Source organism: Mytilus galloprovincialis, chromosome 5, assembly GCF_965363235.1.
Source record: "Mytilus galloprovincialis chromosome 5, xbMytGall1.hap1.1, whole genome shotgun sequence".
Classification (NCBI taxonomy): Eukaryota; Metazoa; Mollusca; class Bivalvia; order Mytilida; family Mytilidae; genus Mytilus; species Mytilus galloprovincialis.
The window spans coordinates 101,421,295-101,439,141 of NC_134842.1; the positions used below are offsets into that span (position 1 = coordinate 101,421,295).

Consider the following 17,847-nt stretch of genomic DNA (forward strand, 5'->3'; position numbering starts at 1 on the left):
TTTGTCATTATCAAAGTTTTTCTTCAGTTTACAGTCAGCCCATTAAACGCAGTACACGATTAGACACAAGCATGCATTTCCTTGTATGAAATAGCTAAATCATTTCAGATTCAGTCAGCTATATCATGATAACCATGTCTATAATAAAATGTATACGTTACTACTATTCCTAGTTGATCTACAATTCACGAAAAAACGTGTTTGGCTAAACTAGTCATACGTTTTATAGCTAAAATATGAATAACATAAAGCTAAACAAAAGTCAATTTAGCAAGGTTGGGTCTGTTATAGGTATACAACATTCAGTCCCGTTCTTAATAAAGATGAAAAAGGGATAATATAGTGTAGATAAACATAATGTCTACGTAACGCTTTCATATTTGAATCAATTGAAGCGATGGTTGTATAAATTTAGTATCAAGGGCCAGATGGGCATAGGTAATTAAGATTTGAAATAGAAAATGTGTTGCCTATTTTTTTTTAAGATCAAACGTAAAACTATCTATTTCTATAGATCCGTATCACCGAGAACCAATTTGATTTTATATAGCATTACAAGTTGGTATATTTGTCAGCACAATTCTTGGTAAGTATAAGTCTGACATGTAGTTATATCTTTATTGGATATACACGTTATTGTGTTACAAGTACAACAATGTACAAGACTGTTGTTGTGCAAATAATGAAGAAATCAAATAATATTTAACTCCAAACTAGTGCCATTATTTGAAATGTACATGTCCTTTAAACCAAACTTTTAATAGATTACAGCAAAATAAAAAATGTCGCTGTAATTTTTGACAACTATGGAATAAGTTGAGGTATACTAATAAAAAATAATCTAAATAACCATCGTTCAGAATGAAAATTTAATTTATATTTGTTTTTAAAATTTAAATTTAGAGGCAAATATTAAAACACATTTAAGAATTTATTAATTTGTGTCATAAAATAATTATCTTAAATAGGATTCTTATCTTTACTATATATTCCTGATTTTACTTAACTCATCTAGTTATGCGTGCGTGATCTTGAACGACGAATTGCACATAACAGTTGACTATTCGTGTGATATTCAATATTACTGACAATCCGTAATTGTTGGTACATGGGATACTTTAAATGTATAGAATAATTTCCAAAAAAATATTTTCATTGGTTGATTTTTTTAAATACATAAATAGCTTTAATTGATACTTCTATAATATGATGTCTAGTTCAAGATAAAGGTGATAACAAATAAACAAAAACATAACTATAAAAATAATAGCTGTGTATCATAAACCAATTATAAGATAACAAAACAAAAATCATGTTAATTATTACATCTCCTGTATGTATTCTATAGTACATGTATAATAAATAGATAGCGGAACTCGTGGAATTGGATTCTTCTAGGCCTATTTAATTTCATTTATAGGTAAACAAAATGTATATTAATCATTATTCTTAATTGAATAAGAATGATTGAGGATCGAATCAGTTAATCAAATGTTTGAACTTTGTTTTACTTTCAATGTTGACATTCTTTTCCTTTAAATAATCAAACACGCACACAATTCATGCTTTATCAATCTCTTGATGGGGTTAAATTGCAGTTCACCTGAATACGGATTCAATGAGGTCAAATTGATCATTTGCAAGTGAATAAATCGTCATAAATGTATCTCAGCTTATTTTGACAAAATTGGACCATACAGCTGGCTACTAAAAGCGAATCATTATTCCACATGTTCACTTTCATTAAAGTTTTAACAAAAATAATTCATATTTTATATCATATTTTAAGTAGTGCCGAATATGTAATAACAAGCGACATTACTAACAGGGTCCAAAAACAATAAAATTCATCTTTTCAAAACTTGACTAAAAGAGTATCAACCTTAGTTTGATTCGTTATAATTCCTCTATCTACCAATGGATAATATAACTTGAACGAATGCAAAAATCTGTATATCTAGATTTATTTATTTGTTTATTATATGACAACGAATGATATCCAAGTAACGGTTATCCTTTGATTTTATTAAAAGAAGAATGTATTTTTTTAAGAATGTATTTTACATGCTTTATATCTTTCTTTTTCAGATCGATTCTGGTAAACTAGGTGTTTCCATAATTTTGACGTTAGTATAGCTACAGTGCTGTTGATGTTTATATATGTAGCTAATAAAATAGACATATATAAACAAAACAAGGATAACAAGTAAAAGAACGACCATGAGTCTATCAGTAGAAGAGTCAAACTTCTTACGCTTTTACTATCTCAATTTGAAGGTTGCATCTAAGGCTGTCAGAATTTATTTCGATTCTGTCCATCCACCAGCTGGACTTGCCGCTGAACTTGCCAATAGTTCTGCAACTTTGAAAGGACTTAGGTTTATAACAAAACAACAACTGCTGACCCTATACCCAAGTCCTGGTAAGTAGAAAGTTGTTTTTTGATGTTCTATATAAGACTACTTAGTCAATGTTACCTGCTTTTAAATAACGATTTTCTGCGTATCATATTAATATCTGTAATATATACATTGTAAGTAGAAACAACAAGAGATCAGCAAAACTGCGATTTTAAGGAAACTATTGGATTACCCTCATAAGGATGATAGACATAGAGTTATTCTATTTTACTTACTTATTAATTTTCGAATAAAACTATAAATGATGTATTAAAACTAGAACCCACAAAACTAATTATCATAGCTTAGAGCTATCTGTTGTCACATTAGCGATTCTTCTTCTCCAGAAACTCGTCTCACATAACTAAATTGGGTTTCATACGGTTGATACGGTGACCTTTAGTTTTTAACGGGTGTTTCATTTGGTCTCTGGAGGAAAGATGTTTTGTTGGCATTGATACTGCATCGTCTTTTTTTTTATTCCCTATCTACTATAGCATTTTCTTTTCTGGTCGTGTTGGTCTGTTCGTTCGGTCGTCCGTCTGTTCCACTTTAGGTTCAAGTTTTTGGTCAAGGTAGTTTTTGATAAAAATTGAAGTCCAATCAACTTGAAACTTAGTACACATGTAATATGATCCCAATTTCACGGTTCATTGAACATAAAAAATATATAGTGTGAACGAAGCATCCGCGTGCTATGGACACATTCTTGTTTTATATTAAATATACAGGATCTGCTATTTATGGATACAGTAAAACCCGAACATGATAAGAACACGAATATAATAATTATCTATAATATAGTTATGATATTTAAACCCTATTGTTTGTTTCAAAAATGTTTTTTTTTTATTTTCTGTTTCAGCATTCAATGTTACATCAGACATCTTTGACACAACACTGGTAGTATGCCTTTTACGGAACATGGCACCACGTGAGATTGCCCCTGTGACGGGCTGGGATAACTTACCACATCGAGCTGACACTAGTACAGGTGCAGACATTGCCCGAATAAAATGGTACAGAAACAAGTTGGCTCATGATGGGGATGGGAAATTGTCTCTGGCAGATTTCAGTCAGTATTGGCGAGATTTAGAATGTGTAAGTATAAACTTTAATCATAACCACGGCAAAAAAATATCAAAAGGGTCAATAGAAGTCACCCTATTTATCCATTTGCTCTGTTTATTTGTTTGTCCATCTCTCAATCTGTGTCTTTGTTTTTATAAACCATGAAGATGTGAATTGATTGCCAATGAGACAACTTTGTAAAAGAGACACATGACATAAACGTGAACAACAAAAGGTCATCAAAACTTTGCCATTACTTGTCTGTGGTATATCATATGAAAAGCATTGTTTGCAGTAGAGTGTGGTTTTTTTTCTCGAATTCTATTTCTTATGTTGATTCGAAAACTGATTGAATGTTTGTTATTGATTGATAAATTCGGAGTTTGGAAAACGTTAAAACAATATCGCCCTAAGAAAAATATATTTTGTGTTCCATTTTTCAAATAGTCAATATCATTTTGATCACGTAGGCAACCCATAATGGTCTATATCTAAATGCAAATCTGTCATATACAAACATTATTGTATATGTTGTAGCTATTGAAAACAAGACATAAATTATAATATCTCAATAGTACATTTTATACAGTGGATTCTTTTTCATACATTTGTGTTGCTTTCAAAGGCCATTGGACGTCTAGGTGGCCCATTAATGCTGAAAGAAGCACAGTCTGCACAACATGTTGTCTTAGATAGATCTCTTAAAGATATTCTAAACAGGCTTCGCAACTATGAGAAAGAGGTTCACAACTTTCAGATGACACAAGAGGAGCACACCAGTATGATCAATAACCTTCAATCATCAATTGCCTACCAAAGCACTATTACAGAAAAACGGGTTGGTGATTTGATACGTGAGTTAGTGTGCAAAAATGATATCACATTTACAGAAGTTGATGAACAGTTTACCAGACATGATGAAGAATTAACCAAACACGAGGAACGGTTAACCACACACGAGGATCAATTGGCAACTTGTGTGAAAGAAATTAATGTTATAAAGAAGACACTACATGACACTACTGACATATCAGGTAAAACTGATTTCATAAATCAACGATGTTAACTCACCTGGACACTCGGTCAATTAAAACTAAAACCTAACTTCTTTTATTCTGACATATTAAGATCCATTTTGTCACATCTCGTGATCAATTTTATTTGGCAATCGCCAATGGCAGTCAGCAGGGTTTAAGAACATCAGTTGTTCGATCTGTTAGTCAAATGCGTTTTGTTTAAATATACTTTTTTATGCACACGTATAAAAATTGCGGTTTTTATCCAACGCAATCATAGGTTTGAACGTAGTTTTCAATTTAGACTCGTTTATATTTTTTCGTTTGGGCTTGTATTATATTTTCCCTCCGGTTTATATGATCCGTTCATCCTATATTGACTCTTAAAATTCAAGAGTATCTGAAATTGAGGGTAAATTATATGGCCTTCCAAATACCGTTTCGATCCCTAACATCACTGAAGAGACATAGATTGTCTAAATCTAGATCTGGTGTACAAAAAAATATTGACACCTTGTGTTTGTGGCATAACATCTTGGCCACAAGTTTTCTGTTTAGTATTAAATTTATATTAAGATCAATTTTGTCACATCTCGTGATCAATTTTATTTGGCAATCGCCAATAGCAGTCAGCAGGGTTTAAGAACATCACTTGTTCGACCTGTTAGTCAAATGCATTTTGTTTAAATATACTTTTTCACTTTTTTTGGTCTTTTGGAAAATGTTGTTTGTGCTGTTTTTTAACCCTTCTACAACGGAATTTGTTTTACATGCACAGGTATAAAAATTGCCGTTTTTATCCAACGTAATCGTAGGTTTGAACGTAGTTTTCAATTTAGACTCGTATATATATATATATATATGTAACACTCCCAAACGTGTCCTTCCCCCCAAACGTGCCCGATTCCCCCAAACGTGTCTTTTCTCCCCAAACGTGTCCTAAATATTCAATATTGCCCAAACGTGTCCGATTTCATAACCCCAAAAAGTATCCGATAATTGTTATTCGCCCAAACGTGCCTTCTTCAAACGCCATAACGTCTCGCGTCTTTTCGCGCTAATACATGTATATCCCAAATGACATCAATAACGTTCACGGCATTTCTGTGATGGGGGACATAGTTGATGAAGTGGTCATTTATTACCATCCGTTTGTTCAAGGCCGATTGTAAATGATTACCATGACTGAAAATTCAATCTGTAACATATGAATTAACTTTTGACTGAAATCGCTTGTTGTCCAGTTGCAAGTACTTCATGTTCATTTAGAACGAACATACACATAATTCTAGAACAGATTAATTAATCGTTTACCATGTAAATTCTGTGTTACCAATAAACTCCGATCATGCCTTTATTTTGCAAAATTGACTTCACTTTTTTCAACACTTCTGATATTTTAAAAGCTCTCCAAATCAATGTCTGCGTAGGTATCAGGTTTTAATCCGAACTAGTATTTATTCCGCGTAACCGTAAAAATTTAGGCACATGTCAATCCCAAATGCCAGGCATGCCTGATAATATGACCTATCTTCAGGATTTACTGATGTCGTTCAAATAATGCATGAAATATTTGGCACTGGGCGTTATGTTTCTTGTTCGTGTGTCTTTAGTGATGCCGGAAACCTAAAATTTAGGATAAATACTATTTGGAATTTGCATTTTAAAAATTGAAGAGCGAGTAAAAAGACCGATTTTTAATGACTTCAGTAAGAAACTATGTTAATCTTCGTATATAATAGAGGCCGTTTTAAATGAAAGTAGCAGAAATTTAAAACTAGCCGAACGGACGCTACCACTTTTTTACCAAGGTTATTCTGCCGGATTAAAAAATATATTTCTATTGATAATGAAATAGTAAAATGAGTATACGTTAATAAAAAAGTAATACCTAAATAACCAACGTATTTATAATATGGACAAGAATTAAATTCCAGTTAAAGAAAAAAAATAAGCTAGATATGGACATGTTTGGGGAAGGGGACAGGTTTGGGCGTTTATACAAATCACACGCTTTGGCGCCCTTTTACAACTAGACATGTTTGCAGTTCAGTGACGTCGATGTGGACACGTTTGGGAGAATCAGACACGTTTGGGGGGAAGGACACGTTTCTGAGTGTTACATATATATTTTAAACAGAGGCAAACAATTTTTGTGTAAATATCTACAAAACGCGATTTGCAAAATTGCCTTCCAACAATGATCAACAAGATTAGATCCACAATATAATGCATACTATTATGGTCAACCAAGCCACAATTTGTCAGTTATTTATTTATAGTTTTTACCCGGAATTATGCCAAATGTTTGCCCTTTATAGTAATTAAAATTTAATGTAAACTCTTCATCAGAAATCAAATGAAATATAATTTTATAATTACATGTAAAGGTAACTATTGCATTTTAAATCATAACTAATTGCTCTTGAATAACTTTGTCTTTAAGTTTTGTTTTTGATAAAACATAGCACACACAGCATGAATTACAAAAAGCTGCATATTCTGTACGGCTATATAAAATAAACAGCTGCACCACGAGCGCATGATACGCCCCTCGCTTTTTTTAAAGGTAATAACTTCTCAAAGCCATATCTGAAATGTATATGTAAAAGTAAACGGAGGTTATTTTAATTAATATGAACCAGTCAGTCAAAGCAGTTTTAAGTACTTGTCCGAAAACTGGACATTCTCCAAAAACGGACGGACAAAAAAAGGTTTAACATAATACGTCCCGTAAAAATTAACGTACACGAAACAGTTATTTTTAATCCCAGTAATTGCCTTTGATTAATGATGCCTATGTTTTAGTTTTGCATCCAAGGTAGTAGACATAGGTTAATTGTACAGTGAAAAATTATATACCAATTCACATGAATCTGGTTCATCATATGTCTACATGTAATGATCACATAGCAGTTATTATTGTTTCAGACCAGAAACAACATGATCTAATTCCTCACTATGAAGAGTTACTAACTAAAACAGTACTTGACAAGATGGTTCTGGATAGCTTGATTTCAAGGTGTATTTTGATGATAGAAGACAGAGAGGAAATTATCAAACCAACCACACAACGTGAACGTAACAGGGTTCTGCTCGATATATTGACTGCGCGACCTTTTGGTACATTGGAGGTGTTCAGGGATGTCCTAAAAGAATCGAACCAAAACAATACTGACGTTCTAGAACTTGTTAGTAAAATGCAGTGTGGTGAAAAGTGTGATGAACATATTAGTTGCAAGGACATAAGTAAGTTGTTTCAGCAGAAAATGTTAAATTTCAAAATATGAACCATCGACCTTGGGAAAAAGTAAAATCACAAAAATACTGAACTCAGAGGAAAATCAATTTGGAAAGTCCATAATCACATGGCAAAATCAAAAAAACAAAACGCATCAAAAACGAATGGACAAGAACTGTCATATTCCTGACTTGGTACAGGCATTTTCAAATGTAGAAAATGGTGGATTAAACCTGGTTCTATAGCGGTAACCCTCTCACTGGAAATGACAGAAAACCTTTTTTGTGTCCATCATCATACATACACGATTACACACAATAACACTCAATTTAAAGTTATAATTAAAAACGTGTGTTCATGCAACATTGTGTCACCTATTAACAATAAGTTATTATCACGTTTTAATACTTTACTAACTGTGGATTTATCATTATTCAAGGGTTATCAATTTTCATATTTTCGACGATATCGGTAACCTACAAAAATAATTTTCCGTAGGCTTGTATGCTGATTTTAGTATAATCACGGGATGAATATTTTGAATCCTCGGAAATCGGTAACCACAAAATATGAATAAATTCACAGTCTATTCCAAAATTGTTTTTTCAAACAAATTGAGGTAATATATTTCAAAAAGTGGTGAGACAACATTACCAGATACATTGTTACATTAAATTTATGTTGCTTGTTTACTCCGACACCAAGTTCTCTTCAAAAATAGTTGCGATCGTCTATTTTAAGTCATATTGAGTCATTTTACGAATTGACCTCTTCAATCATATTTCACAATCTAAGATGAATATTTAGCTCTTTAACTTCAATATTTAAACAACTTTTTGAAATCTTCAAACCCAAAGACAACTAATTACATTTTAACGTGGGAAACACTTTAAAAGTTTCAAACGTTAACACGAAATAATAATAAAAAACAATATAAATAAGTTACACCTATTCTATTTTAAACATGCTAAACTAGTTGTAAAAAAAATTCCAACATGTTGATTACTTAAGGCAACAGTAGTATAGAGTAGCATGCCGCTGTTGATTACGACATAACATAGTAAAGTCAAATTTTGGATTGCGCCTTTTGTATATGCTCCTTTTGTCACTAACTTCTCTTATATTTCAGTAATCCATAAACACGTCATAAAGCTACAAAAGAATTACTCGCTGTTTGTCAATGATGTGGATTGCAAAACAGATATATTAGACCACCTTTATGGTACGGGTGTTTTAGATACTGAAGAAAAAGAGGCAGTTGGTTGTTTATCACATACTCGACACGAGAGTAACAGAATTTTACTCAACAAATTAGTACGCAAAGGTGAAGACGCTTACAAACGCCTTGTAGAAGCTCTTGGACATGGTCAATATAATGATGTTGCTTTTGAAATGGAAAACAATCAGGTTTCAGAGCTTGAAATACAGTGGTGTCAAATAGGTATTTATATACTATTGATTCACTTCACGTCATCTTACCATATGTTAGTCCTTTGTTGCAATAAGTTCACTTTCATCTAAACAAGTTATTAAAAACGAAGAAGAAATCCAACCGTCCTACTTCATAGAATTGAGATGGAAATTGTACCAAAGAGCAGGTAATTGACGAAGGCCACCAATGGGTCTTCAATACAGAGCGACAGTTCTGGTTTCAGCTGTCCTCTAAATTAAACTAGGTCATTGAGAACGGACGTCATACTTAACTCCAAATCGTATAAATAAACTAAAATAAAGCACACACCATACTAACAAAGACCAAAGTCTCCTGATTTGAGACTTGTGCAGACATACGGCGCTAGCAGTTAAACATGTTTTGGGCGATCTCAACCCTACCATTAATTTTATTACTTGAATAAATATCTTTTTATGTTGTCATGTTACGCTACTGTCAGGGGAGGGAAAGGCTGTTGCCTGTTAAAACATTCAAACCCGCCGCATATTTTTGTTCTTGTCCTAAGTCCTGAGAATGGTGTTCAGTGCTTGTATTTTGATTGCGTGTTTCATTAGTGCTTCTAGTTTATTTTTTGTTCAATATATTAGACTGTTTGCTTTCTTGTTTGAAATATTTAACACTTGTTATTCTGATGCCTTTTATTCTTTACTGTTTGGTATGAGCCAAGGATCCACATTGCTGGCCGTGCTTTGGCTTATAATTGTTATTTCTTTATATATTGTGATGTACAAGGAACGTTAACACTCATACCACATCTTCTTATTGATTTTTTTTTTTTTGGTATTTTTTATAAAAGTACAGCCTATCAAAATACTTGCCGTTCTCTCATTATACACATAGCTTGTTTTTTTATTGTTTCAGGCATAAAGCAACTGAGAGACAGAGAAATAAAAAAAGGTAAGCATAAACTTTAAGATATGTATCATTTTGATTATGTTACAAATGATATATTTTTTTTGTGACCAGTAGAACATGTGTAAAGCAACATTAACTTTACGAACACTTCAATAGCATCTGGAAAAAAATGTCGTTTTCAAGTGAATATAACATTGGTCCAATATTTCAGTTGAAAATCGAGACAATCAGCTTATGATGCTAAAACTATTATACATTTCTTAACTAACCATATTTAGTAAAACTGCAAAATAGTATTTAAAACCATCATACATTGTGAAGTATCTATGCTCGGTTAAACTTTTGTTAATAAACCTGTTTAAAGATTTGATACAACAGTGACAGCATATCCGTATCAGCATTGTATCAAATAGTTAAAAAGCTTAACGTCAGTTAAAAGGTAATTGCTTCAGATTTATAATATACATTGTTTCATGTAAGCGCTTTTTTGCTTACAATGAACAACATGAAAAACACTGTATAATGGCTTTATTCGATAGCAAGACCGGTGAACTTGTTTCAAAAAATTTAAATCTAAGATTTTATGTGTAAAACAAAATATGCATTATTTTTGTTTAAGATGTGCGTGTGACTTATATCCAAAAAGAAGAATTAACACATGATGAACATGATGAAGTTATCCCTAAACACATACTTGGTAAGTGTTATTATGTATGTGTCCAAAATCATAATTGGGTTATTAAATGACATTTTTAAGAGGATTATTCAAACATTAAGCGATATAATTACTTCTCATGAATACTTCTGAAACATCAAACGAAAAAAGGGGTCATCATATTTTTGAAATATTTCGCTGTTAAATACATTTTTTTTCCGTTTGAGCTAACAGCAAACATACCTCTATAAAATGATAACAGGATATATTTGTTTCCGTTAACATTCCATAATTAGTTAATGTTATTAGACTTCAAGTCACAATGCCATACCTTGATTGGCTAATATGAGGGCAATAGACTATATCCCATGGGCGAGCAGGTGACAATTTTTTTTCCCCCTTTCGTCCAGACCAATTAAAAATCGATAATTTAAAGGACAATGAATTGAAATTTAATCAAGTTATTTAAGACAATGCTTAACGTCTACATTTTGGCTTATATTCCTTTATTTGCCTGTCAAAATAAACAAATCAAACATCTTTCTTCACTATAATCGCCGTAAAGTTGTTATGTATGTGATTTCATACACAGCAAAAAGTGCAACGCACGTTTTACATACGTTTTAAAAAACGTCTGTAAAACGTACGTTTTACGTATGGAAAACGCATGTTTTAGCCAACATGCGTTAAACGCCTGTACCAAAACGGGTGTTTAACGCCTGTTTTGAAACGGGCGTAATACATCACGTACGTTAAACGTATGTTTTAAAAACGCACGTAAAACATTTTACATGTGTTTCCATTATATATTTTTGTGTTACGCAGCTTTTTTTCTCATAATAAAACTCATTTTTAATTTCAAGAAAATTTTACACCAAATTGATTATGTTTTTTAACAATTTATTTTCCATCGCTTTTTATTTTCTAGAGAGTATATCTAAAAATAGTGTAGAAGCTGACAAAAAAATTAGAACAGCATAATAAAACATGAATATTTGCATAATGGTTAAAATTATCTGTTAATGCTAAGCCTCTTTGTGCACATTTTCCTCCTTAATAAGCTATATTGTATGTATAATTATTAAACATAAAATTTACACATTAAATGTAGTCATACATGTGAATCTAGAATTTTAAAAATGCATGTGCAAATTTTCAGTTGAACTCAGAGGTAATCTTATTGGCAATCATACCACATATCCCCTTATTTTTAAATGAATAAAAAAAAAGGTGAAAAGGGTGACACATTCATTCAACATGAGAAATTTCACACAAATTTTAAACATAAATTATCAATTAAAAAAATGTACCTTTTCAAACAGTCCTTGTTTCTCAAGTTTAATTTTATTTTACTTAAACTGTATAGTTACATCTCTAGACATACATGTACATGTACAATGTACAAATGTATTTACAATGTATGTCTTTGATACAAGTATAAAAATATTCTTATAGTATCTTTTTGTTTGAAATGAATAATTTCCACTTAAGGTTAGATGTATCTGCTGAGTCAATGGGAGTTAATTTAAAATAATAGTTTCTATAACTGATTACAAAGTATACTCATATTTAGATAAATTTGATTTATTTCCCTTGCCCCCCCCCCTTCCCCCCTCCCCTCCCCTCCCCTCCCCCCTCCCTTTTAAAGTATTTGGCAATTAGAATATGGCAATGAAGAAAGAATGGCCAAAACACTAAAAATATGTACTATCATGACTTCAAAAGACAGTAACACATTATAGCACATAGCTGTATAATACAATATATGTCATGTATGTACATTTAAAAAAAAAATATATGCCTCTGATAAGTCAGGTACTACAACACCATCTAAGCCTTACTCAATTCTGACCTAATGATTAAGCAACTGGCTTAATTACCATTTTAACAATATATTTATACACTCACTAATCAGAACAAAAAAATGTTCACTGTTTTATGTAGGAAGCATGACAGAGAGCATCCCAACTTGGATTTTGTTTTCTTTCAAAGGGATAAATATGTACAGGGGAGCGAAACGTAGCCTCTAGTAACCTATTAATGTTTACATGCAGAGAAAAGTATAAGACGAACACAAAATCAGTATTCTCTAAAGTCTTCGACAGTAAAAAATAATTTGTAAAGGAATTTATATAAGTAACCAAAAAATAAAGGACATTCACAAATTATCACCAAATTAATTACCATTGAAACCATATTTTAAAAAGATGTCGGCTATTTGTAATAAATCACAGATGCTGTTAAAACCTGACTGACTGTGTGACTGGGCTGTGTGAATAAATGAATCAGATATTTATAAGTTATTTTTGGTATCTTTTGTCCTTTGGTATCTTTCGTCCCTCTTTTATTATGAAATGTTGAAGTTACGCTAAATGTATTATTCAATAATATACGTTTGAGAATATATCTTTGTTGTTAAAGCACTTCTACCTAATTCGCCTTTGTTTTACAGTAAAATGAGAATAGAAATATCAGTAAGGATCAGAAGGACATGGATGTGATATTTCCATGGTCATATGTTGATTTATTCTGTTTATAATCACAGTTAGTAAATATATTTTCGGGGATGGGGGGGGGGGGGGGGGGTATAGTCCCAGCATATTTGTTTTGTGAGTTTTGTCTCTTGTTTGTTATAAGTGTAAAAATTGGTTACATGGATCTACCCCTGCTTAATCAGTCAAAAATAAGAGGACTCGAGGTCACATAAAACATTGTTTTGCCTTTCAGTCCAGTTCACGTTCATGACCATCCAGTAATCTGAATATATATATATATATATATATAGACACTGATTGTTATTCTTTATTTTTATCTTTATTCATTTTGTCTCAATTAAAAACGAATGAATGTGTGATTTTTTAAATAGTTTTTAATACGGTGGCATAGATGTCATATATATGCCCCCTTTGCCGATGATTTCAAAATAAAAATCATTTTTGACATAAAATCTGCTAATATTTTGTTCTTCTACAATGTCACCACTTCCAAAAATCTTGGACGCTTCTGTTCCTATTACACAAATGTTAATATTAATAGTAGACATAAATGTCTCCATGTAGCCAGAAATTTTGGTCTTCATATTAGGCTATGACTTTGACAGTAAAATAGCAATCTAAATATCAACTTTATAATCCTTTTGCCGGTTTGAGGGGGGTCGTTGTTATGAGCCCCATGTACCCCAAATAGTGAGTGACATTTGGGAGCATACACCACTCTTTTTATTCAAGCTTATAAGTTTTGTTTTTTTTATTTTTATCAGGAGATGTGTGTACACCGGGCCATTTGAAAAGCCTGTAGAAAAGGAGGATTTTTTTCAGGATTGATAATTTTTGTTTTTGTTGCTACACATGCTTGTTACTGTACCCCTTATTTTCAACTTTAATCCTCCCTTATTCTGCATATATGCTTCTTGATCTTATAATTTGACAATATGGAAGATTTGCATGGAAAAAAAAATTGAAAATTTAAACAATCCTACCATTTGATATTTAGGGGAAGATGAAAAATTTCTTCCCCTAAATATCAAATGGTAGGATTGTTTAAATTCATAACATCGGATGGAAAAACTATAACGAACACCAATCATACTGTTTTGCTAAGCATGAGTCCTCATTCAGAATCTTGGATCGTGAGGGGGTTATTGAAAGTTATGTGTATTGCTGCATGTATGATATGTGAATTCAAAACTATATAAAGTCAATAAGAATGCATCTTGAGCAGTGCCAAAAAAAAAACCACAGAACTCTGAAGGGTGTGTCATTTTTGCCTAAAAATATACCCATTTTAATATAACATTCACTGACTTTCACTACCTATAGCTATATAAATATTTAAGAGAGAATGACATGTATGCCAGAGACATAAATATTTTTAATTAATCTGCACAACCAGGTGAACCTAATCAACTGACTTTGAACTTGGAAATTTCGTGCGAACCGGTTGATTTTTCAGTCAAACCCCTGTGATTGATGATCTTTCGGGATCCGGCAATTCTCTTTTTCCTATTTCGGGATGTCAGGGTTTTAAATTTCTTTAAATTCGGGACCTCTGTATTTCATGTTTTAAGTTCGGTATTTAAGAGTGGGTAAGTGTCAACGTATATGTGTTCCACCTAACAGAAGTTCCAGTGGACACTTTATTATAAACAATGTCATAATACCTATTCCTGTTGGAACAAATATTCTATACCATTTATTCCGTTATAGGAACATGTACTGTAATATTTATTCCTGGGGAAATTATGTTCCAGAATATCTTTTCCTTTTGGAACTTATATTATGAAGGAACTTCTATTCTGTGACACCAGGAGGGGTCTTGATCCCGAAATCCCGAGCTTAAAAACACACTTGAATCCCGAAATCCCGGGCTAAAAAAATACGAAATCCCGAGGTCCCGAAATTCGAAAAAATAATTACCGGATCCCGGTAGGGTAAATCCCGAATTCCCGAGCTTAAAAACATCCCGGAGTCTCGATAAAGGTCCTATCCCCCCTCATTTAAGGATGAAGACCCATCCAACCCTCACCCCTCGTCACTAAAAATTCATAAATATGCAGCTTATTTCTGGAGTTTATATAGACTCTATTTGAAAGGTTAACCCACGAATGAATACATCGTGAACCATATTTTAGCACTTTACCTAATAAGGGTCTAATAATATATAAAGTGACACCCTCATCACCCTTTAATTAGTTTTTCAGAAAACGAAGTCGAAGGTGTCAAGACAGGTGCAATTTTATAAATGCCGTTATTCAATTTCCGAGGCCAGTCATTCCTTTTTTTAAAAGGCAGTATCAACAACGATAGAACTTATAAGAGGGTGGTAAAGGGTTATTTTCGTGCAACGTTTTTGGTCTTTTTATTTCACGTGTTTTCGTGTTTTGGTGTTTTATATCTCGTTTTCTCGTGTTTGGTTTGATGTGCGTGCTTCGTATTTCCCCTTATTTATTTTCCGTGTTTCGTGTCGGTGCTTCTAATTTCTCGTTCTTGCCTTTTCCCGCATTTGATTAAAAAGTAAATTAGAAATAACTCAAAGTCAGGGAGTTATAGTACTTTTTGAAACTTGTGCAATATAATAGAAATTGATGTACATGTATATTGTTACCATTCTATTTTCTATTGTTTATGTATGCTATACATGTAATAAAGTCCATCATAATAAATTTTTTTTCAAATCAGATGCAAGTAACAGACGCTTAAAGGTAACCACAAGGTTTGTATGTCCATTAACAAGGTCAATATATATACATGATCTCCAAAATCGGCTGAGTAATAACTGCTGGTACTTTTTTTCTTTATATTTACAATTTTATTTCTCGTGTTTCGTTTTTCCCGATTTTTATTTTTCGTGCTTCGTTTTTGCGATTTTTGTTTCACGTGTTTCCGTGTTCAGTACCCCCCTTTACCACCCTCTTATAATATACTAAAATTTATAGACTGAGACATTGAAAATGCTTCAGCGGGAACCAGTAACGTAATCGGGATATTGAGTCCGGATTCGGTTTTCCTTTTTTAGATGTTATGACGCAGACGACAAGGACGCTGGGTGCGATTGTTCATAAGAAATGTTGTACCTGGAGGGACGGACATTTGAATTAAAATGGAAAAAGATATGCAAACCAAGCAGAGGGGGATTATTTTCCGAGAAGAGAGTCGCTTTTCAGCTTTGAAAATGGGAACGACTTGTCAAACGTTCCACGCAACAAGAGGCAGATTCAGATAACTTAGCTATTTTGGTAAGATTTGGGTAGATCACTCAGATCGCTTTTTAAAACAATCACAAGTACATTTATTAAGTGTGTTGAATGCAATGTTGAATCGTTGCTAATCAGGGTTTCCATATATTTGTATAGGACATGTACAAACAAACAAAATTTCATGTCAAGTCCGTTCGTCCTTGGCTTATTCAAGTTATTGCATGACCATTTCGCCATGTGTTCGTTCGCCCTACTGTTTTCAAAAACGAAAAAAATATATTTAAATGGCATAAAGGTTTTATAAACTGAATTAGATATTATTTGAAAAATATTAGGGATGGTGCAACCATTTTACTTCAAAGGAGGGTAATGACTATAAAAAAATAGGTTTTATTTATTTAAATAATATATGAAAATTCAAGGGTTGGGTACCAGAACCACATCTGCATTAAGTAACTTCCCATTCTAATTAAATTAGCCATTCCCCACTCCCAACCCCAAGATAAATTGGCTTTGACTTTATTCAAGATAAAATGTATGAATTTGACAATAAGTTTAATACAATGTCAATGACACAGACACAGTTGACATTGTATATTATTCTAAAAACTGCATAACATGTACATAGTTTTAACAAGAAATATACATAGGATAACAGATATAGGAAGATGTGGTGTGAGTGCCAATGAGACAACTCTCCATCCAAATAACAATTTAAAAATTAAACCATTATAGGTTAAAGTACGGCCTTCAACAGGGAGCCTTGGCTCACACCGAACAACAAGCTATAAAGGGCCCCAAAATTACTTGCGTAAAACCATTCAAACGGGAAAACCAACGGTCTAATCTATATAAACAAAACGAGAAACACATATATATTACATAAACAAACAACAACTACTGTACATCAGATTCCTGACTTAGGACAGGTGCAATCATTTGCAGCAGGATTAAACGTTTTAATGGATCCAGACCTTCTCCCTTTTTCTGAAACAATAGCATAACATCACAACATAGAAAAACATACGATAAAATACCAATTGTCAGACTTAACTCAATCAAAAAACGTATGATTACACAATGAACGAATAAATTTGATCTGCGATATCTGAATACAAATGCACAGTTAATTAAATATTAGAGACAAACATTCGTGACCAAAAAGCTAACAAACAAATTTAATCACTGTTATATTTTTACTTTATTTATTTTTTCTAAGCACCAATGCAATGTAACGTAATATTACTGCAAATTTATTTCTTTTAAATTGTAAATAAGCCATGCATGCAACAGCACGTAATACTTAAAAAAAGAGGGACGAAAGATACCAAACTCGTAAATCTAAAACAAACTGACAACGCCATTGCTAAAAATGGAAAAGACAAACAGAAAAACAATAGTACACATGACACAACATAGAAAACTAAAGAATAAACAACACGAACCCCACCAAAAACTAGGG

The 17,847-nt window shown here is 32.4% G+C and overlaps 1 protein-coding gene across 1 annotated transcript in view; it reads left to right on the forward strand.

Annotated features, from left to right (window-relative positions):
* Positions 1-7,424: 7,424 nt before the first annotated feature.
* Positions 7,425-17,847, forward strand: part of LOC143076904 (uncharacterized) — a 313,655-nt gene continuing 303,232 nt past the window's right edge. The window contains exons 1-4 of the mRNA XM_076252791.1: positions 7,425-7,735; positions 8,857-9,168; positions 10,042-10,077; positions 10,655-10,732. Of these exons, the coding sequence (XP_076108906.1) occupies positions 7,519-7,735; positions 8,857-9,168; positions 10,042-10,077; positions 10,655-10,732 (643 nt within the window). The 5' untranslated portion in view covers positions 7,425-7,518. The remainder of the gene's footprint in view (positions 7,736-8,856; positions 9,169-10,041; positions 10,078-10,654; positions 10,733-17,847) is intronic.